The 20647-nt window shown below is 40.0% G+C and overlaps 4 protein-coding genes across 4 annotated transcripts in view; all 4 read left to right on the forward strand.

The window, feature by feature from the left end:
* The window catches only part of LOC308302351 (protocadherin gamma-C5-like), a gene marked incomplete at both ends in the record, with an annotated part of 340087 nt that overhangs the window by 154020 nt on the left and 165420 nt on the right, over nucleotides 1–20647 (forward strand). The window lies entirely within an intron of this gene.
* LOC308301920 (protocadherin gamma-A11-like) lies at nucleotides 856–18721 on the forward strand (the record flags this gene model as incomplete). Its single annotated transcript, XM_080746068.1, has 2 exons — nucleotides 856–1161; nucleotides 16631–18721. 2 exons carry the CDS (start codon nucleotides 856–858, stop codon nucleotides 18719–18721), a joined length of 2397 nt encoding a protein of 798 aa, XP_080602194.1.
* Nucleotides 6080–8485, forward strand: LOC308301921 (protocadherin beta-15-like; the record flags this gene model as incomplete). The annotated part of the gene is made up of 1 exon (XM_080746069.1): nucleotides 6080–8485. The coding sequence occupies one exon, from the start codon at nucleotides 6080–6082 to the stop codon at nucleotides 8483–8485; it is 2406 nt and encodes an 801-aa protein (XP_080602195.1).
* On the forward strand, nucleotides 10884–14875 carry LOC308301922 (protocadherin beta-16-like; the record flags this gene model as incomplete). Its single annotated transcript, XM_080746070.1, has 2 exons — nucleotides 10884–11857; nucleotides 13420–14875. 2 exons carry the CDS (start codon nucleotides 10884–10886, stop codon nucleotides 14873–14875), a joined length of 2430 nt encoding a protein of 809 aa, XP_080602196.1.

Below are 20647 nucleotides of genomic sequence, written 5' to 3' on the forward strand. Positions count from 1 at the left end.
CGTTATACAAGTATAGTCAATATATTAGAAATGTAGAGTTAAGACACCCTGCCTAAGAGGAACATCCCAAATAAGACCTTTTACTGTCTTTTTCTTTTTTTTTTTACGTTGGAAGTCCTCTGTATGGTGTGGTGTGGTGCTGCTAGCATATCTGCCTCAAGATTTGATCACAGTCCAGTCCAATGTTCGCACGCACGCACGCACGCACGCACGCACGCACACGCACGCACACACACACACACACACACACACACACACACACACACACACACACACACACACACACACACACACACAGTGTGTATATGTTATTTTCCCCCCCCCATTTTAACTGAAATGTAAAGGCTGCTTTCACCCTCTGCTCACTGTCGCTGTCCATGGTGCTGAATTCCTCTTTGCACTCTGTATTATTATGGATCAGATGGGCCTATTGCTGTGGTATTTTGCAAATGTTGCTTTCGGTTTTGATTAGGAATAAATGACCTGCCTGATTAAATTAAAGGTCAAATTAAAAACAAAAGTTTAGGTGCGAGACCAAGTACTATGTTAACAATATTGTATGTAAAGTCTTAAAGTTAAAGCCTGGCAAACAAGATGAGTTTATTAGATTGCATTGCAATATATACCATTGAATATGTTGTGTGGCATGTGTCCTCACGGTGTCGCTATGCACCAACGGAGTCAAAGTAATATCTTCACTTCCCACTGACGTGACCACGTATAGCTGAGGCATAAAAACTAGAATGTTGTCGAAAGCTGTTGTCAAAGCCAACCAAGAACTCGCAGTCTGCAGAAATATTACCTTTTAGTTGGATGATAAATACGTTGAATTACATCACTACTGCTGTTACGAAGATGGTTAAGAACGGGCATTTAATTCAATGCTGCGGCTTTGTCCTTTTCCTTTTTTTGTTCCAATGTGGTCATGGCGACCTAACCTACTCTATTCCGGAGGAGATGAAGTCAGGATCTGTTATTGGAAATATAGCCAAGGACCTCGGACTTGATGTTGGTCGATTAGCTGCTCGTAAAGCTCGGATTGATGAAGAGAACGAGAGGAAATACTGTGATCTCAATCTTCGAAGCGGAGATCTGATTGTTGCGGAGCGGATAGACCGTGAGGGGCTTTGTGGAGAAAAGCCTTCTTGTCTTTTGAAATTCGAGTTGCTCTTGGAGAGTCCTTTGGAATTACATCGCATATCACTTCAGATCCAAGACATTAATGATAATTCACCCGTTTTCCAAAAAGATTTTATCAAGTTGGAAATTAGAGAATCGGCTGTCAAAGGAGCACGGTATCGCATTAATGCCGCCCATGATGCAGATATAGGAAATAATGCTGTTCAGACCTATACACTACAACGGAATGATAACTTTCTCTTGAATACCCAGACAACAAGTGCCGGTAGGAAATATGGTGAATTAATTTTAGATAAAGAGTTAGACCGAGAAGAGCAGCAGGAAATTAAGTTATTACTGACGGCTCTAGATGGTGGTTCCCCACAGAGATCAGGTACTGTAATCATACACGTCACTGTATTGGATGCTAATGATAACGCCCCAGTGTTTAGCCAGGCCGTCTATGAAGCTAGTCTGCCTGAGAACTCACCTTTGAAAACTCCAGTTATTACTGTGAGTGCAACAGACGCAGACGAAGGTGTGAATGGAGTAGTTACATATGAATTCAGCCAAGGGTCTGAAAAGTCACAAAAAATATTTTCGCTGGATCAGGCAACAGGAGAAATAATTGTATCAGGTGACATTGATTATGAAGAGGGATCCAAATATGAAATGTTTGTAGAGGCAAAAGATGGATATGGATTCTCTTCTGATTCAAAAGTAATTATAAGCATTACTGATATGAATGACAATGCCCCAGTTATAAATCTAAGATCTCTGACTAGCCCCATACCAGAGAATGTGCCATCGGGTACAGAAGTGGGCATTATTAACGTGCATGACAAAGACTCAGAAAAGAACCAACAGATAAGTTGCTCCATTCCGCAAAATGCTCCCTTTAAGCTCATTCCATCCATCAAAAACTATTATTCATTGGTGACAACAAGTGAACTGGACCGTGAACTAGTGTCTGACTACAACATTACAATAACTGCCACAGACAAGGGCTCTCCACCTCTGTCATCTTATAAAACTATTCACTTATCAGTGGGTGACATCAACGACAACCCACCTGTGTTTGATGAACAATCATACAACGCTTATGTGACTGAAAATAACAAACCTGGATCCACCTTGTGTTCTGTTTCTGCTTTAGACCCAGACTGGAGACAAAATGGTAATGTGATCTACTCTCTATTTTCTGGTGATGTGAACGGTGCACCTGTGTCCTCCTATCTGTCTGTTAATGGAGACACAGGGGTGATCCATGCTGTGAGGTCGTTTGATTATGAACAGTTCAGGAGCTTTAAAGTCCATGTGATGGCCAGAGACAATGGTTCTCCTCCTCTCAGCAGCAACGTTACTGTCAATGTCTTCATAACGGATGTGAATGACAACTCTCCACAGATACTGTACCCCACCCCGGAAGGCAGTTCTTTCATGACTGAGCTGGTTCCCAAATCTGCTCTGGGGGGCTCTCTGGTGTCCAAGGTCATAGCTGTAGATGCAGATTCTGGACAGAATGCCTGGCTGTCCTATCAAATTGTCAAATCCAATGATCCAGGACTTTTCACTATTGGTCTGCACAGTGGAGAGATCAGGACACAGCGGGACATTTCTGAATCTGACAGCATGAAACAAAACCTTATTGTGTCAGTGAAAGACAATGGACATCCTTCTCTCTCTGCAACCTGTGCCATGTACTTACTTCTTTCTGACAATTTGGCAGAAGTTCCAGAACTTAAAGATATGTCTTATGACGAAAACAACTCTAAACTGACCTCATATCTTATCGTTGCACTGGTGTCTGTGTCCACCTTTTTCTTGACCTTCATTATTGTTATCCTGGGTGTGAGGTTTTGTCGCAGGAGAAAGCCCAGGCTGCTGTTTGATGGAGCTGTTGCCATCCCCAGTGCTTATCTCCCTCCAAATTATGCTGATGTTGACGGCACAGGGACTTTACGCAGCACTTACAATTATGATGCCTACTTGACTACGGGGTCTAGGACCAGTGACTTCAAGTTTGTCCACTCTTATAATGACAACACTCTACCTGCAGACGACACTATGAGGAAATCTATAAATGATTTTGCTGAGGCTTTTGGGGATTCCGATGGGTCACCAGAGGTAAGAATTTTGAGTTGAGGTCAATTTAAAGGAAACATTACAACTTCATAGTAATTTATTTTATCTTGGACATCTTTACCTGACGCACCTCACTTCAATATTGGCTTACATGTATGTGTTTTAAACTAAAGGTCATAGTCTTTGAGATTCATTCAATCTCTCTCTCTCTCTCTCTCTCTCTCTCTCTCTCTCTCTCTCTCTCTCTCTCTACATATACATGTATACTCACCGATGCATTTCATGTGTGGAAACATTTTAGTAATACATGTACACTATAGGTTTGATCACATATGATGAACAAAAGATCCCTTTGAGATCATTTAGAGTTGGAAAAAGATTAAAGTTCATAATAGTTTTAATGAAAAGATTGTCATTATTCTTGAAATAGCTTACACATACCAATAATTGGTGAAGTTGGCAACAATTGAGCCTAATTTGAGTTACTTTTGCAACTTGAACATGGGTTTCCTATGCATGTTGACTTGTTGAAATGAAATATTGTTTGTGTTGAAATGGCTGAGATTATTTTGTTTGGGAAATGGTTGCATTTATTTCATAGTTAGGGCGATTTGTCATGTGTCAGAAGCAAATTATCACACATGCCTAGCTGTTTTCATTTGGAAATCTTGTTTTGCATGAATATAAATTGTGGCATTATTACAAGCATTCCCTTTCGATTTGTGTTTTTTCTAGTCTTTACCTCCTCATAACCTTGTATTACTGTTGCTTTTCTCTATCAGTGGTGCATTTGTAAATGGTATGACCCTCAAAACAAACACAAATTCAACATTTCTTTCAGTAGGCTATATAAAATGGAACATAGGAAGTATTTTACCATATCTATCTATCTATCCTACATCATCTATCTTTTTATGCATTTGCAAATGTGTATGCGAACGTGGTTTTGATTGCCTGAATTGCATTATGTCTGTGGATCAGTTGGCTATTTGTCATGTGCACTAGGCTGTTCCTATACCAGGGCTGCCCAAAAGGTGATCTACCAGTAGATCACCAAGGGTGTGCAGGTAGACCACATGACATGCCTCTAAAAATATATAATTAAAATATAAAAAGAATATGTCAATATGACATCAAGAAGGGCCTGTCAGCTCCCTTCATGGCTTCTAAAGTAGGCAAACCTCCAATGCAATACTTTGTTCAAGAGTCAGTAGCATTACAAAGAACCCCAAAACCTAGCACTTCCATACAGAATGGGATGAAGACATTTCCCCCAGTATTTCCCATTTATTTCCCCCTTACAGTAAGTGTGTTTGTCTAAAATGTAACACCAGTGCTGCTATTCCAAAGCCCCCCTCAGGCCCTCAGCTAAAAACATTTTGGATGGATAGATCATGTTGAGCTAGTCATTTTAAAAGTAGATCTCACGTCAAAAACTGTGGGCACCACCCCTATCCTATACTATACCAGAGTAGTGATGCAACAATATTCAGTGGTAGAGCATCTACAATTTTCCCAGAAAGCTGGTGTAAAAGCACTACATTGTTGTTAGACAGATTACACGTTTACATTATTTGGTAGTTGGTACTTTGGTACTTTCTAGAAACGTAACTGTATTGTGATAATGTGGATATACCGCTATACTGTTGGAGGGGTGTTTGACATACATTTTATTTCTTCAAACCTTTGTTTTATTTCTGCTGTGCTACATTGTGTATAGGCTCATGGTGACCTGGGTTATTGTATTTAGATGTATTTTAATTGAGAATATAGTAAGGAAAGAGTACATCTTTAGACACACACACACACGCACGCACGCACCCACGCACGCACACACACACACACACACACACACACACACACACACACACACACACACACACACACACACACACACACACACACACACACACACAGAGAGAGACTGGGGGAGGGAGTGGGGTCTTTGTGGAGAAGTCATAATGACATTACATCCAAGCCTAAACTGTCTCTTGGCTCAGTTTATTGTAAGATAACATTTGATCACATTCATGGGTTCGAAATTCATGGGTTGAATTTATACAGTCCTACACCGGCCATGTTGAGGACCAACACAGGTGTTCTGATTGGCTTAGAACATTAGTTCTATGCCAATCAGACAAATTGAAACACCTGTGTTGGTCCTACAGTACAGATGTAACCCATAAATTAAATTGACAGCTCCACACAACTTGGACAGATTGATTCAAAGATTTTAGGTTGTTAAAGAAGAGAATACTTTGTATCAAATGTATAACTTGGTTTTGTGATAGATATTCACATTTCTTTTGACAAACCCAGCGCTTAACACGCCACTGCTTTTCGTCGCTGTCCATGGTGCTGAATTCCTCTTTGCACATTGTAGGATCACACTGGCATATTGCAGCCGTAGGCCTACTGCGAAAATTGCTTTACATTTAGTTTAGAAATAATTGGCACTCCGGGATGAATAAAGATTATATATGAAATGTGTATAGGTGTAGGAATCCTTTGTTAACATTTGTGAACAGATATTTTTAAAGTTAACAGCTGGAGAAAAAAAAGATGACATAGTTGAGATTAGTTTACATAAACTATAATACCCGTTGATCTGTAATGTATTATGGCATGATGTGTCCTCACGGTGTCGCTATACACCAACAGAGTGAAATGGTCTAAGCTAAGGAACGTCTTTACCGACCAACGTGACCACGTAGCAGAGGCATAACATCTAGAATGTTGTCAAAAGCTGCTGTCAAAACCAAACAAGAACTCGTACTCGTGGTCGGCTGAAATATAGGTTTTTGTGTTGGATAAATACGTATTGATTAATTATATATCCTGGAAAGTGGGCACCAGCCACACCACTGCTGCAGAGATGATTAAGAATGGGCTTTTTATGCAACGCTGGGGCTTTGTCTTTTTCCTTTTTTTGTTCCAATGTGCTCATGGCGACCTGAGCTACTCTATCCCGGAGGAGATGAAGCCAGGATCTGTTGTTGGAAATATAGCCAAGGACCTCGGACTTGAAGTTGGTCGATTATCTGCCCGTAAAGCTCGTCTACACGTGAAAGAAAACGAGAGGAAATATTGTGATTTCAATGTTCGAAACGGAGATCTGATTGTTGCGGAGAGGATAGATCGAGAGGAGCTTTGTGGAGAAAAGCCTTCTTGTCTTTTGAAATTCGAGTTGCTCTTGGAGAGTCCATTAGAATTACATCGCATATCACTTCAGATCCAAGACATTAATGATAATTCACCCGTTTTCCAAAAAGATGTCATCAAGTTAGAAATTAGTGAAAATTCCGCCAAAGGGGCTCGATATCGCATTAATGCCGCCCATGATGCAGATATAGGCAATAATGCCGTTCAGAGCTATACACTGCAAAGTAATGACAACTTTCTCTTGAATACCCAGACAACCAGTGCCGGTAGGAAATATGGTGAATTGATTTTAGATAAAGAGTTAGACAGGGAAGAGCAGCAGGAAATTAAGTTATTACTGACAGCTCTAGATGGTGGTTCTCCACAGAGATCAGGTACTGTAATCATACACGTCACTGTATTGGATGCTAACGATAACTCCCCGGTGTTCAGTCAGGCCGTCTATGAAGCTAGTCTGCCTGAGAACTCACCTTTAAAAACTCTAGTTATTACTGTGAGTGCAACAGACGCAGACGAAGGTGTCAATGGAATAGTTTCATATGAATTTAGCCAAGTATCTGAAAGGTCACAAAAGATATTTTCGCTGGATCAGGCAACAGGAGAAATCATTGTAACAGGTGACATAGATTATGAAGAGGGATCCAAATATGAAATGTTTGTAGAAGCAAAAGATGGATATGGTCTCTCTTCTGATGTAAAAGTAATCATAAGTATTACTGATATGAATGACAATGCTCCAGTTATATATCTAAATTCTCTAACTAGTCCCATACCAGAGAATGTGCCATCTGGCACAGAAGTGGGCATTATTAACGTGCATGATAGAGACTCAGAAAAGAACCAACAGATAGTTTGTTCCATTCAGCAGAACTTTCCTTTTAAGCTTGTCCCTTCTATTAAAAATTATTATTCAATTGTGACAATAAGTGCACTGGATCGTGAACTCATGTCTGATTACAACATTACAGTGACTGCTACAGACATGGGCTCTCCTTCTCTGTCATCTTCTAAAATTATTCACCTATCAGTAGGTGATATCAATGACAACGCACCTGTGTTTGAAGAACAATCATACAGCGCCTATGTGACTGAAAATAACAGACCTGGATCCACCTTGTGTTCGGTTTCTTCTTTAGACCCTGACTGGCGACAAAATGGAACAGTGATTTACTCTCTTTTTCCTGGTGAGGTCAAAGGTGCCCCTGTGTCGTCCTATGTATCCATCAACGGAGACACAGGAGTTATCCACGCTTTGAGGTCATTTGATTATGAACAGTTCAGGAGTTTTAAAGTCCATGTGATAGCCAGAGACAACGGTTCTCCTCCTCTCAGCAGCAATGTGACTGTCAGTGTCTTCATAAAAGATGTGAATGACAACTCTCCTCAGATACTGTACCCTGCCCCGGAGGGCAACTCTCTCATGACAGAGGTGGTCCCCAAAGTAGCGCAGGGCAGCTCTCTTGTGTCCAAGGTAATAGCAGTGGATGCAGACTCTGGACAAAATGCATGGCTGTCCTATCATATTGTCAAATCCACCGACCCAGGACTTTTCACTATTGGTCTCCATAGCGGAGAGATCAGGACACAGCGGGACATTTCTGAAACTGACAGCATGAAACAGAACCTAGTTGTTGCAGTGAAAGATAATGGACAGCCTTCTCTCTCTGCCACCTGTTCCCTGCATTTACTTATTTCTGATAACCTGGCGGAAGTTCCTGAACTGAAAGATATGTCTTTTGATGAGAACAATTCTAAAATGACCTCTTATCTGATCATAGCTCTGGTGTCCGTGTCCACCTTTTTCTTGACCTTCATTATTGTCATCCTGGGTGTGAGGTTTTGTCACAGGAGAAAGCCCAGGCTGCTTTTTGATGGAGCGGTTGCCATCCCCAGTTCTTATCTCCCTCCTAATTATGCAGAGGTTGATGGCACTGGAACTTTACGCAGCGCTTACAATTATGACACCTACATGACAACGGGTTCCAGAACCAGTGACTTTAAGTTTGTCAGCTCGTACAATGACAACACACTGCCTGCTGACCAGACTCTGAGAAAAACTCCAACAGACTTTGCGGAAGCATTTGGAGATTCTGATTCTTCCCCTGAGGTAGGAACCTAGAGTCCCAGTTAGGTGTCATTAACTGAGTCGAGCATTATCATCTTTACCCAAAGATAATATCCATCTTTCATTTGTCTTATTGTTTAGAATAGACAACAGCAGGTTGTCTCTCTGGATGATGGTATGCCTATAGAGTAGTATATTTTTGTGAAGAATGTTTCCATTCTTTTTATTTTGATCAATTCATAAAACTATATGTAAAACCTTGAACTCCTATTACACTCTTTAGCTCTTGCAGTGGCTGAGGGTTTTGTTGAAAGGTCTCTTATTCCCCTGTCCTTGATGCTTTTGCCCTCCAATTCTTTGTGTTTTTCTGAGTCAATGGTCACTGATTTATTCATATCATCTTCATTTAAAAAAAAGCTATAATTTCAACTTTTTGGGAATATACAGTCGTTGCTGTAGTTGTTTTCTGGCATGAGGGAGATGATGGCCTTCTGATTTATTCAATGTTGCTTGTGTGCATTTTCTAGTTTTTAGTGATAAATGTTGATGAACCACAATAAATTGATGCAGCTAGTAAAGGTAGGGTAGATTTTAATGACTTTGTGTGGATAAATTAACCTATAACCTCATCATTGATCAGTTTAGCAGCACTATGTAACTTTGTCATGAATACAAATTATCTTTGTCCAATCTGTATGGTAGAGTATGTTAATACAAAATAATTATTTGGTTGTATATATTTTGTCTCTCTGCTCTTGAGATATTTAGTTCATGTCAAAGGTCATGGCTCACCTAGACACAAGATCTGTCACAAACTTTGACTTCGGGTGAAATCAGGTTCAAATCCGGGTTAGAAGAGGAGTAGTGTAGATGTATGTGTTGTATCAATAATCTAATCAGTAGTTGTCAAATTAGTGGAGTAAAAGGTACAATATTTGCCCGTGATTTAGCAGAGTAGAAGTAAAGTATCAAAACATGGAAATACTCAAGTAAAGTAAAAGTACCTCAGCACTGTACTGTAAATAAAGTACTTGATTAAATATACCTATTAATTTCATTGAAATGAATTTAGCTAAACTATATGTTTCTGTAAGCATGTTTTGACAAATGTTGCTGTGATGATTGTGATAGCAATCTTGTTTGGATGGAGAGAATGACTGCATGGGGGTGTGTCTTGGTATTATTGTTACTTCCATTGCCACTTCATAGAAGGTAGAGGGCTACTTGTGTTAATTTACTTATTGGTCTCCACAGTGGATTCTCATTTTGATGAAATTGTTATAAAAATTAAAAGGCAGGCTATTGATTCATCTCCTTTTTTAACTTGTTAGTTTTCTGTAAATAATTTCTCCAAGCATTATCAATTCATCTTCATCAATTAACTTCAAGCATATAATAAACATGGAGTAAACAAGGGAATCCAAAGTTTAAAATAAATGTCCCAACTCTAATAGGACAGGTTGACAATAAAAAAAAAAGTGGGGGAAAAAAATAAAATAAAATAAAGTTCCACTTAATTTTCAACAAATCATTTGGTCCTCACTAATGCACATTATGTTGGAACCATGCATTTATATCTGGTGTCTCAGAGGAGTGCTGTGGGCATTTCAGAAACATGCCTGCTGTGACATTATTTGTAGGCAGGCATGGCCATTTCAAACAACTATTATGTTTAATGCAAGAACAATAGCCTTCAGTATCTAACTTTCCAGGAAGAGAAAGGCTGTACTTTCTTATTTTAGAATTCTCATGATGATCTCATTCATTGGCAGTTTTCTGAACTGTCCTTAGTCCTAATATGCAGAGAGTATAGGCCTACGGAAATTAGGCCATCTTATAATGAGAATCGAACAATTATATGAAGATAAGATTCAAAATGAGTGAATTCCTCCTTTAAACAATGCAAAGTAGCATTGTTTAAAGGAGGACTTCAGTAGGCCTATTGGCTTTGATTATTCTTCAATATAGATTTGTGCTCATTCTTGGCAGATCAGACTTGAGTGGCAGATTTGATTCCCCTGAAGAGATGTTAGTCTTGAAGAAAATACAATTTAGCAAAACATAAAAAAGCATAATGGGGTAAATTAAATACAACTAAATAATATGGTTCAACGGCATATTTCTACAGTAGGCCTACTGTACACCGTATAGCCTACATACTGTCTATTTCTTATATGCATTCACTATTAAGCCATACAATACAATATTTTATAAAATGACAATTAAGCATGGTGTTATATCAAATAGGTGCTCATGGTGTCGCTATGCACCAAGGAAGGTAGGTTAGATGGTCACTCTTTCTCACGTTTGCGTCAACGGATAAGGCATTATTCCGTGTGGTGTGCGCTGAAGAGCATGCGATAGTCATTCGGTTATTAGCCTATGTGCTGAACAAAATACAGTTGTCGGATAGTTTTTGTTGTATCTTTATGGTGCCTCTTCTTACAACAAGATGGTGAACCGTGGATTAACCTTGAATTGCTACGGCGTTGCCTTTCTTTTCCTAAACCTGCATTTCGGATATGGAGACATGAGCTACACTATTCCTGAGGAGATGAAACGGGGATCTGTTATTGGAAATATTGCGAAGGATCTGGGCTTGGCAACAAATCAACTGTCCTCGCGCAAAGCTCGGATTGATACCGAGGGGAATGGCAAACGGTATTGTGACATTAATCTGAGCACTGGGGATTTGATTGTTGCCGACAGGATTGATAGAGAGGGCCTTTGTGGCAAGAAGGCGTCGTGTGTTCTAAAAGAGGAACTTGTGCTGGAGAATCCTTTGGAACTGCATAGCATCAGTGTTCGTGTTCAAGATATAAACGATAACTCGCCACAGTTTACCGAGGACTTTATCTCGTTTGAAATTAGAGAATCGGCCGTCAAAGGGGCCCGATTTCCTTTAAATGAAGCCTTTGATGCTGATATTGGGACCAACGCTGTGCAAACCTACACTCTACAAAGTAATGAGCATTTCAACATTAATGTAGATATGGCTGGCCCTGGACGCAAACGTAGTGAATTGGTTCTTTTAAAAGAATTAGACAGAGAACAAGAACGTGAATTAGAGTTATTGCTCACAGCTTTAGATGGGGGCGATCCACGGAGATCAGGTACTGTAGTCATACGCGTCACTGTACTTGATGCTAATGATAACGCCCCTGTGTTTAGCCAGGCCGTCTATAAAGTCAGCCTACCTGAAAACTCTCCTCTGGATACCATAGTTGCTACAGTGAGTGCTACTGATGCAGACGAGGGACCCAATGGCGATGTAACATACTACTTTGATCATCTGACTGATGAATTTGTTGGTTTATTCTCACTTGATCATAAGACAGGGGAGATAAGGGTCACTGGTTCTATCGATTATGAAAATGAGCCATCATATGAACTGCGAATTAGAGCAAAGGATACAGCAGGGCTTACATCGGGGCCGGATCTAGGCATAGGCAAGGGGGGGCAATGCCCCCCTAAATGCCCTGTCTGCCCCACCAAACATGATGGCATGCAAAAATCAAAAATCGGCCGGTATGATATCAAACCGGTATCGATATCAATCCGGTGCACAGCATGATGCTCTGGACTAATTTAAACATAGCAAATAGCAGCCAGTCTACTTAGTGGCAGCCTACAACAGAATACAGATGATGCTGATTACCTTTGCAATGTAAGGATATATTCCATAATCCTGTGTCAATGTAGTCTCAAAGAAGAAGGAAAAAAAAAAAAAACATCGCAAGGCTTTCCTGCCTCCAGTCCAGACGGTCCATGCAGAAGGAGTTTACTTTCACTTTCATTTAACAGAAAGCAACAGCATTGCAAAAGCTGTTGCAAGCGACAGAAAAAGCCATCCTATAAATGTCCCTTTATTTTAGCCAGTTTCAAAGGAAAACCACCTCCCGTTTCTCTGTTGTTGGAAAAAAAAAGTCAGTTCACTTTGCGTGGTGTCATTTGTGTCTGTCCACACGCTGGATTAATTAATGCATGTCCAGGTGAAGCCTGTTAAAGGTCGTTATAGTATCCTCCGATAGTTTCACAAAGTACATTAAGCAACAGAAATGAATTATGTAACATTTTAAGTCCCTTACAGAGGTTTTACAACCCAAAACAACAGCAACAGCCAGGGTCATGAGGTAATATTTTGCCCTTAAATATTTGAAAGGAAGGAATAGACTAGAGTCAGACTACTGTGACACAAGGTAAATTTCTCACCTTGAAGACAATGAATGCAACCTTATTTATTTTAGCTTTTAAGACAATCGTTTTGCTTGTTAAAAAATATTTATTCAATAATAATATTATTAATATTTGAAATAAATGATCTCAATATGTATACCAATAATTTAAAATAACGGTTTTGCCTTAATCGTGCAGCTCTAACAGTGACACAGACAGAAGCAATGGCACAGCAATTATACAATATATACAGTAGTATGTATTTTTAACTTTAGGCCTTACAGTGAATGATCAGCTGGCATCAATATTATATCCATATCATATTAGACTGGATATTGACTGTGATTTTGGATATTGTACTTTTGTGATTGATTTGGCATTAGTGTTCTTCTAGCTTATTGGTACTCAAATTGAAGTATGTCTTCTAGGCCTACTTGGCCTGAAAAAAGGGTATTGGAGCAACCCTATTTTCTAGTTCATAGCTAAAGAAATCGGTATCGGAAAATCGTTTTTGGCAGGTCAGACCTTCATAAAACCGGTGGATCGGTACCGGCCAAGAATTTTGCAATCAGTCCATCTCTACTAGAATATATAGAGACAGAGAGAGATAGGTGTAAGACCTGTTGTTTGTAATGCGTGTTATAGGTATAAGTGTGCCAAAATGCTTTGTTTTTTATGCATTTCGGGTGTTTTAGGGGGTTTGATCCCCCCATTTTTTTCCGCCCACGCCTCACGGCGTGGGCTGGAGGTGCCCCCCTATCATTTCTTGCTGCCCCACCTACTACTAGAGGCTAGATCCGGCCCTGGCTTACATCGTATTGTACAGTAATATTAGATATAACTGATATAAACGACAACCCACCTATGATCCTTTTAAAATCCCTTACCAGTTCCATACCAGAGAATGTGCCTTCTGGTACAGAGGTGGGCATTATCAATGTTCAAGACAGAGACTCAGATAATAATAAACAGGTTCGATGCTCCATTCAACAAAACCTTCCTTTTAAGCTTGTTCCTTCAATCAAAAATTATTATTCTCTACTCACTACTGGAGAGCTTGACCGTGAACTAGTGTCAGATTACAACATTACAATCACTGCCACTGATGAGGGCTCTCCACCTCTGTCCTCCTCTAAGACTATCCAGTTATCAGTGGGTGATGTGAACGACAACCCACCTGTGTTTAAGGAACAGTCCTACAGCACCTACATAACTGAAAATAACAAACCTGGTTCCACTTTATGTTCCGTTACTGCCATAGACCCAGACTGGAGACAAAATGGAACAGTGGTTTATTCTCTCTTACCTGGTGAGGTGAATGGTGCCCCTATGTCTTCCTATCTATCCGTTAATGGAGACACAGGGGTGATCCACGCTGTGAGGTCATTTGATTATGAACAGTTCAGGAGTTTTAAAGTTCACATTATGGCCAGAGACAATGGTTCTCCTCCGCTCAGTAGCAATGTGACTGTCAGTGTCTTCATAACGGATGTGAATGACAACTCTCCTCAGATACTGTACCCCAACTCAGAGGGCAACTCTTTCATGACTGAACTGGTCCCTAAAGCAGCCCAGGGGCGCTCTCTGGTTTCCAAGGTGATAGCAGTGGATGCAGACTCTGGACAGAATGCCTGGTTGTCCTATCATATTGTCAAATCCACTGATCCGGGACTTTTCACTATTGGTCTCCACAGCGGAGAGATCAGGACACAGCGGGACATTTCTGAAACTGACAGCATGAAACAGAACCTTATTGTTGCAGTGAAAGATAATGGACAGCCCTCTCTGACAGCCACCTGTTCCTTGTATTTACTTATTTCTGATAACTTGGCAGAAGTTCCTGAACTAAAAGATATGTCTATTGATGAGAACAATTCTAAATTGACCTCTTATCTGATCATAGCTCTGGTGTCCGTGTCCACATTTTTCCTGACCTTCATTATTGTCATCCTGGGTGTGAGGTTTTGTCGCAGGAGAAAGCCCAGACTGCTGTTTGATGGAGCGGTTGCCATCCCCAGCGCTTATCTCCCTCCTAATTATGCAGAAGTTGACGGCACAGGGACATTACGCAGCGCTTACAATTGTGATGGATACCTGACTACAGGCTCCAGAACCAGTGACTTTAAGTTTGTCAGCTCGTACAATGACAACACATTGCCTGCTGACCAGACTCTGAGAAAAACTCCTACAGACTTTGCAGACGCATTTGGAGATTCAGATTCTTCGCCTGAGGTAGGACTCTTTGTCCCAGCTGTTAGGTGTTATTAACTGAGGCAACATCGTGTTTATTTTTCATTCATGTTACATTTACTTACACTAGACAACATCAGGCTATCATCTTTTTCTGCGTAACTTTATGATTGTATGGGTGCAATTTTTTTTCAGTCTGTTTTCTTTTCATAATTTTTTACGAAATGTTATGCCCTGAATTGCCCTATAACCTTCTCTAGTGACTGCAGTGGTTGGGGCTCCACAGTAGTGTCTTTAAGGGCTACATTTGCCTTCATTGTCTTTGTATTGTTGCTGTCCCTGGTGCTGAATTGCACTCACATGTCGGTGGGATTACTGTTTTTTGATGATGATCATTTAGAAGTGTGAATATTCAGGGATAATATTTGACCACTATTAGTTTAGATGAATTGGTAGAAGACGGTATGTTTTGGTTCATATGGTTGACCTACTTTTCTTTTGTAAAAGCTGTTTTTTCCTCTTTTTTATTTTTTGAGAAGGGTTGCTATAATGAGTGAGAGAATCAGTAACCTTGACATAATATTTTGTCACTGATGTTGATAACTAATTGCTGAATAAATAAACCTCAGTAAAACAAAATATTCTAATTATTATTATACTACTACAACATGTATTTTCATGATGTGTGACATTTAGCCAGGAATTAAGTTAGACATGGTGCTTTTATGTCATGGCTTAGCCAACACCTTAGCATATATATATATATATATATATATATATATACCGGTATATATATATATATATATATATATATATATATATATATATATATAAACGGCCATGTTGAGGACCAACAGGTGTTTCAATTTGTCTGATTAGCAGAACTCTCTCGCTCTGTGTGTGTGTGTGTGTGTGTGTGTGTGTGTGTGTGTGTGTGTGTGTGTGTGTGTGTGTGTGTGTGTGTGTGTGTGTGTGTGTGTGTGTGTGTGTGTGTGTGTGTGTGTGTGTGTGTGTGTAGTACATGATACTGTATATATCATCTCGGGGAAAAAAAGTAGGCATATCTGTATTCATGGGGCAGTTGTTTTTCAGGAATGTTGCACTATTCAGTGGAATCTTTGATCTGAGAGACATAATCTGAAGTTGATTTGTAGTGCATATTAATTATTATAGTTTATAAGCTGTTTCGTTTCATCAGAGTAGATGAGGTGGTACTTTGTATGGAGTGAATAACGGTGAATAACTGGTTTTAACGCGTTCTCATACTTCCTTGTACCGTGCAAGATTTTGCAGTGCACTATCTGAAAGGGTCTCATGGTGTCGCTATAGGCTATACCAATGCAGCTGGAAGGTATATTGTTCCAGTTATCCACCCTCTCCCCTTTTGTGTTGACGCATTCGAAGCTTAAATCCTGCATAGCATTGTGCTACTTGCCATTGAAGAAGTTAAACCTGGTGTTTGTTCGTTTTGAAGTAGAAACTCAGCAGCTTGCAGATTTAAAGGACTTTCTTGTTGTAGCAATGGGAGACACGACAGACACCAGATTGGTGCTGCATGGCGTTGCTTTTATTTTTCTTGTCCTGCGATCTGCCTGTGGAGACATAAGCTACTCGATCCCGGAAGAAATGGAACGTGGATCTGTGGTTGGAAATATAGCCAAGGATCTTGGGCTTGAATTGGGCACACTTTTCGCTCGCAAGCCCCGCGTTGAGACGGAAGGTGTCAACATTCAGTACTGTGGAATTAATATGAATACTGGGGACTTGATTGTTGCCGAGAGGATTGACAGAGAGGGGCTTTGTGCGAAAAAGGCATCTTGTGTTCTGAAACAGGAACTTGTGCTCGAAAATCCATTGGAGCTGCATCGCATCAGTATCGTTGTTCAAGATATTAATGACAACAGCCCGCAATTTAAACAGGAATTACTGAAATTTGAAATACAGGAATCAGCTGACAAAGGCGCTCGTTTTCTTCTTGATGAGGCGCACGATGCAGACATTGGAGTTAATGGTGTTCAGGGATATATTCTGCAAAGGAATGAACATTTCAAGTTGAATATAAATACGAAGGGAGGTGGGCGAAAATATGCAGAATTGGTTTTAGAAAAAGAATTGGACAGAGAAGAAAAAGAGGAGGCGACCTTATTGCTAACCGCTATAGATGGCGGTTCTCCTCAAAGATCAGGTACTGTAGTCATACATGTTACTGTGCTCGACGCTAATGATAACGCCCCAGTGTTTAGCCAGGCCATCTATAAAGCTAGCCTGCCTGAAAACTCTCCTCAGGATACTGTAGTGGTTAAAGTGAGTGCTAATGATGCCGACGAGGGCATTAATGGAGAAGTAATTTATGGCTTTGATCACGTTTCTGATGAGAATAGCGATGTCTTTTTTCTAGACCCTAAAACAGGAGAGGTAAAAGTGACAGGAGATATTGACTTTGAGAAGGAATCTTCATATGAGATGCAGATTAGCGCCAAAGATAGCCTTGGACTGGCGACATACGCTACACTGGTGATTGACATAACTGATATAAATGATAATGCGCCTGTAATATATCAAAAATCTTTAACTAACCCCATACCAGAGAACGTACCACCTGGTACAGAGGTTGGCATCATAAATGTGCAGGATAGAGACTCAGGGAATAACAGACAGGTCCGCTGCTCCATTCCCCAAAATGTTCCTTTTATGCTTGTTCCATCTATAAAAAATTACTATTCTCTTGTAACAACGGAACAGCTGGACAGAGAGCTAGTGTCTGATTACAACATTACAATCACAGCCACTGATGAGGGCTCTCCACCTCTGTCCTCCTGGAAAACCTTTCAGTTATCAGTAGGTGACATCAATGACAACCCACCTGTGTTTGAGGAACAGTCCTACAGTGCCTATGTGACTGAGAATAACAAACCTGGCTCTACTTTGTGTTCTATCAGTGCTCGAGACCCGGACTGGAGACAAAATGGCACAGTGATTTATTCTCTCTTTCCTGGTGAGGTGAACAGTGCCCCAGTGTCCTCTTATCTCTCTCTTAACGGAGACACAGGGGTGATTCATGCTGTTAGGCCGTTTGACTATGAACAATTTAGGAGCTTTAAAGTCCATGTGATGGCCAGAGACAACGGTTCTCCTCCACTCAGCAGCAACGTCACTGTCACTGTCTTTATAATGGATGTTAATGACAACGCTCCTCAGATCCTGTACCCCGCTCCAGAGGGTAACTCCTTCATGACTGAACTGGTTCCCAAAGCTACACACAGGGGCTCTCTGGTATCCAAAGTGATTGCAGTGGATGCAGACTCTGGACAGAATGCCTGGCTATCATATCATATCGTTAAATCCACTGATTCAGGACTTTTCACAATTGATCTCCACAGTGGAGAGATCAGAACACAGCGAGACATTTCTGATTCTGACAGTATGAAACAAAACCTAATTGTGACTGTGAAAGATAATGGACAGCCGTCTCTCTCTGCTACCTGTGCCCTGTATTTACTTGTTTCTGACAATTTGGCTGAAGTGCCAGAACTGAAAGACATGTCTTATGATGAGAACAATTCGAAAATGACTTCATATCTCATCATTGCGTTGGTTTCGGTTACCACCTTCTTCCTGACCTTCATTATTGTCATCCTGGGTGTGAGGTTTTGTCGCAGGAGAAAGCCCAGACTGTTGTTTGATGGAGCGGTTGCCATCCCCAGTGCTTATCTCCCTCCTAATTATGCAGACGTTGATGCCACAGGAACTTTACGCAGCACCTACAATTATGACACATACTTGACAACGGGTTCTAGAACCAGTGATTTTAGATTTGTCAGTTCCTATAATGACAACACGCTGCCTGCAGACCAGACTCTGAGGAAAACTCCCACCGACTTTGCTGAGACAATTGGAGATTCCGATAGTTCTCCTGAGGTATGAAGCTGTAGTCCAAACTTTCACGGCTCATGAATGGCTTGCCATCAACCATTGTTATTTCCCGCCCTCGCATAATGTCCACCATTTTTACTTGTATTCTAGATTAGGCAACAATGTCAGGGTTCATTATATTCTCTAGTGTCATTTTGTAACATTGTACATGTTTAGCACAGAATGTGATGGCTTAAATCTCTTCAACCATATGAACCGACCAGCATCCCTATTCTGGGATAGTTGGCTGTATAGGACTTAAGTGTTTAACAATAGGTGATTTTGGCACATCTATTAGTCATATTTGATACATGGCTCTATGGATACATGTTCTTGCTTATGCTTTTGTGGCTTAGTGACAGCTGTGTTTGGTAGCTTTTGTTTTTTGTCAACTTAAATGAAACTCCTTTGATATATTAATTCAAGGTTGGATTTATTTTGATTTTTTTCTGCGTGAATGTCACATGTAATGTAATGAGGCTTTTTTTATATATTGAAATTTCTTTATTAGGAATTACCCCTTGAGATGAACCATCTCGTTTTCGAGGAGCTCCGCACTTTACAGAATGCTTACAAAGTACATATAGGTACATACATAACACACAGAACATAACACTACAACAACACATAGGAGACAATAAACAACAAAATAAAAATAAGAAATTAACAAACATAAGACGAACAAAAAACACAGAGCATGTTTATGAATCATTGTGTCAGAGATCTATTGTACTGTTAACGAAAACATGAGCAAGTAGTCTCAAAATGAGAGGACAGCGATGTTTTTAATAGATGAAATTAAACTTTTCTTTAACTATAATTTTCCTCATTCTTTGATGAATCATCCTCAAAATAAAGCAGTCGCTCACAGCTCTCATTCTGACAGATTGCTATTTATCTGCTTAGAAAAATGTCTGACATATCATAATATATGCTTTGTTGGCCGAGTATCATTTGTTTCAGTGGAGACACTTTTTTCCCTTCACTGCTTTGTATTGTCGCTGTCCTTGGTGCTGAATTGCACTCTAGCTTTTGCTGCCTCTTTGAGGAGCAACGTTATAGCTGGTGCTGAAAGCCAGCTTTTTGCTAAATGCAACACATTTTAATTTAGACAACTCTTTTCATGGTTATCTGTTTGATAATTAGTTTTGAGGTAAAATACAGTAGTCAAAGGTTTTTACTCATTTGGAGCAAAGTGTGCAGGTTTCTTCTCTATTAGGCTATTTCCCACCCAGCACCTTTTTTAAGAGATGTGCATATTTTTCTAGTATTTCTAATATAGTTAAAGGTGGCATATATTGGGTCATAAGTGCCCCTTCCTTGTTCACAGACACATCATTTGCTATAGAAACCGATCACTTGTCATGGCATAGAGGCCCAAAGGATTTATTACTTCCTCGTCTGTGTTTGACACAGTGTTGCTATGATTGGAAATGTTGGTTCGATTTGTTTCTGTAATAATATTGCTTCACTGTTCATTTTGCTGAAATATTGAGAATAGAGTATCGTCTACTGTATATTGTATGATATTTATTGCATGTTAATCTCATCCTGTGTTTTAATCAGCAACACATGAAAATATTAGCTTTTTGAAAGTCACTGCCTTTATGGCCATTTTCACACCGATAGATTCTTTTCACACTGACCTTTTCACTTTTGATAGGTAAACTCAACTAAAGGAAATTACCTAGATTTTAGGTGTTACTGTGCCACTGCCAGCACTATCAATGTTATAACCTTCATCTTCATTTACGTTCAATTGGCTGCTGTGAAAAGGAAATGAGTCATATTATTATTGCACCTTTAAAGATGATATTGTCTTCAGGACAACTACTTTAACAGCATTGATTTTAGAATATATTTGATCTCATGGGGTACTGCATGTAAGAATGTAATGATTCTACAATGTGCATAGTAATTATGTTTTGCAGGTATTTG

Source organism: Nannobrachium achirus, assembly GCF_963921795.1.
Source record: "Nannobrachium achirus genome assembly, chromosome: 17".
NCBI lineage: Eukaryota > Metazoa > Chordata > Actinopteri > Myctophiformes > Myctophidae > Nannobrachium > Nannobrachium achirus.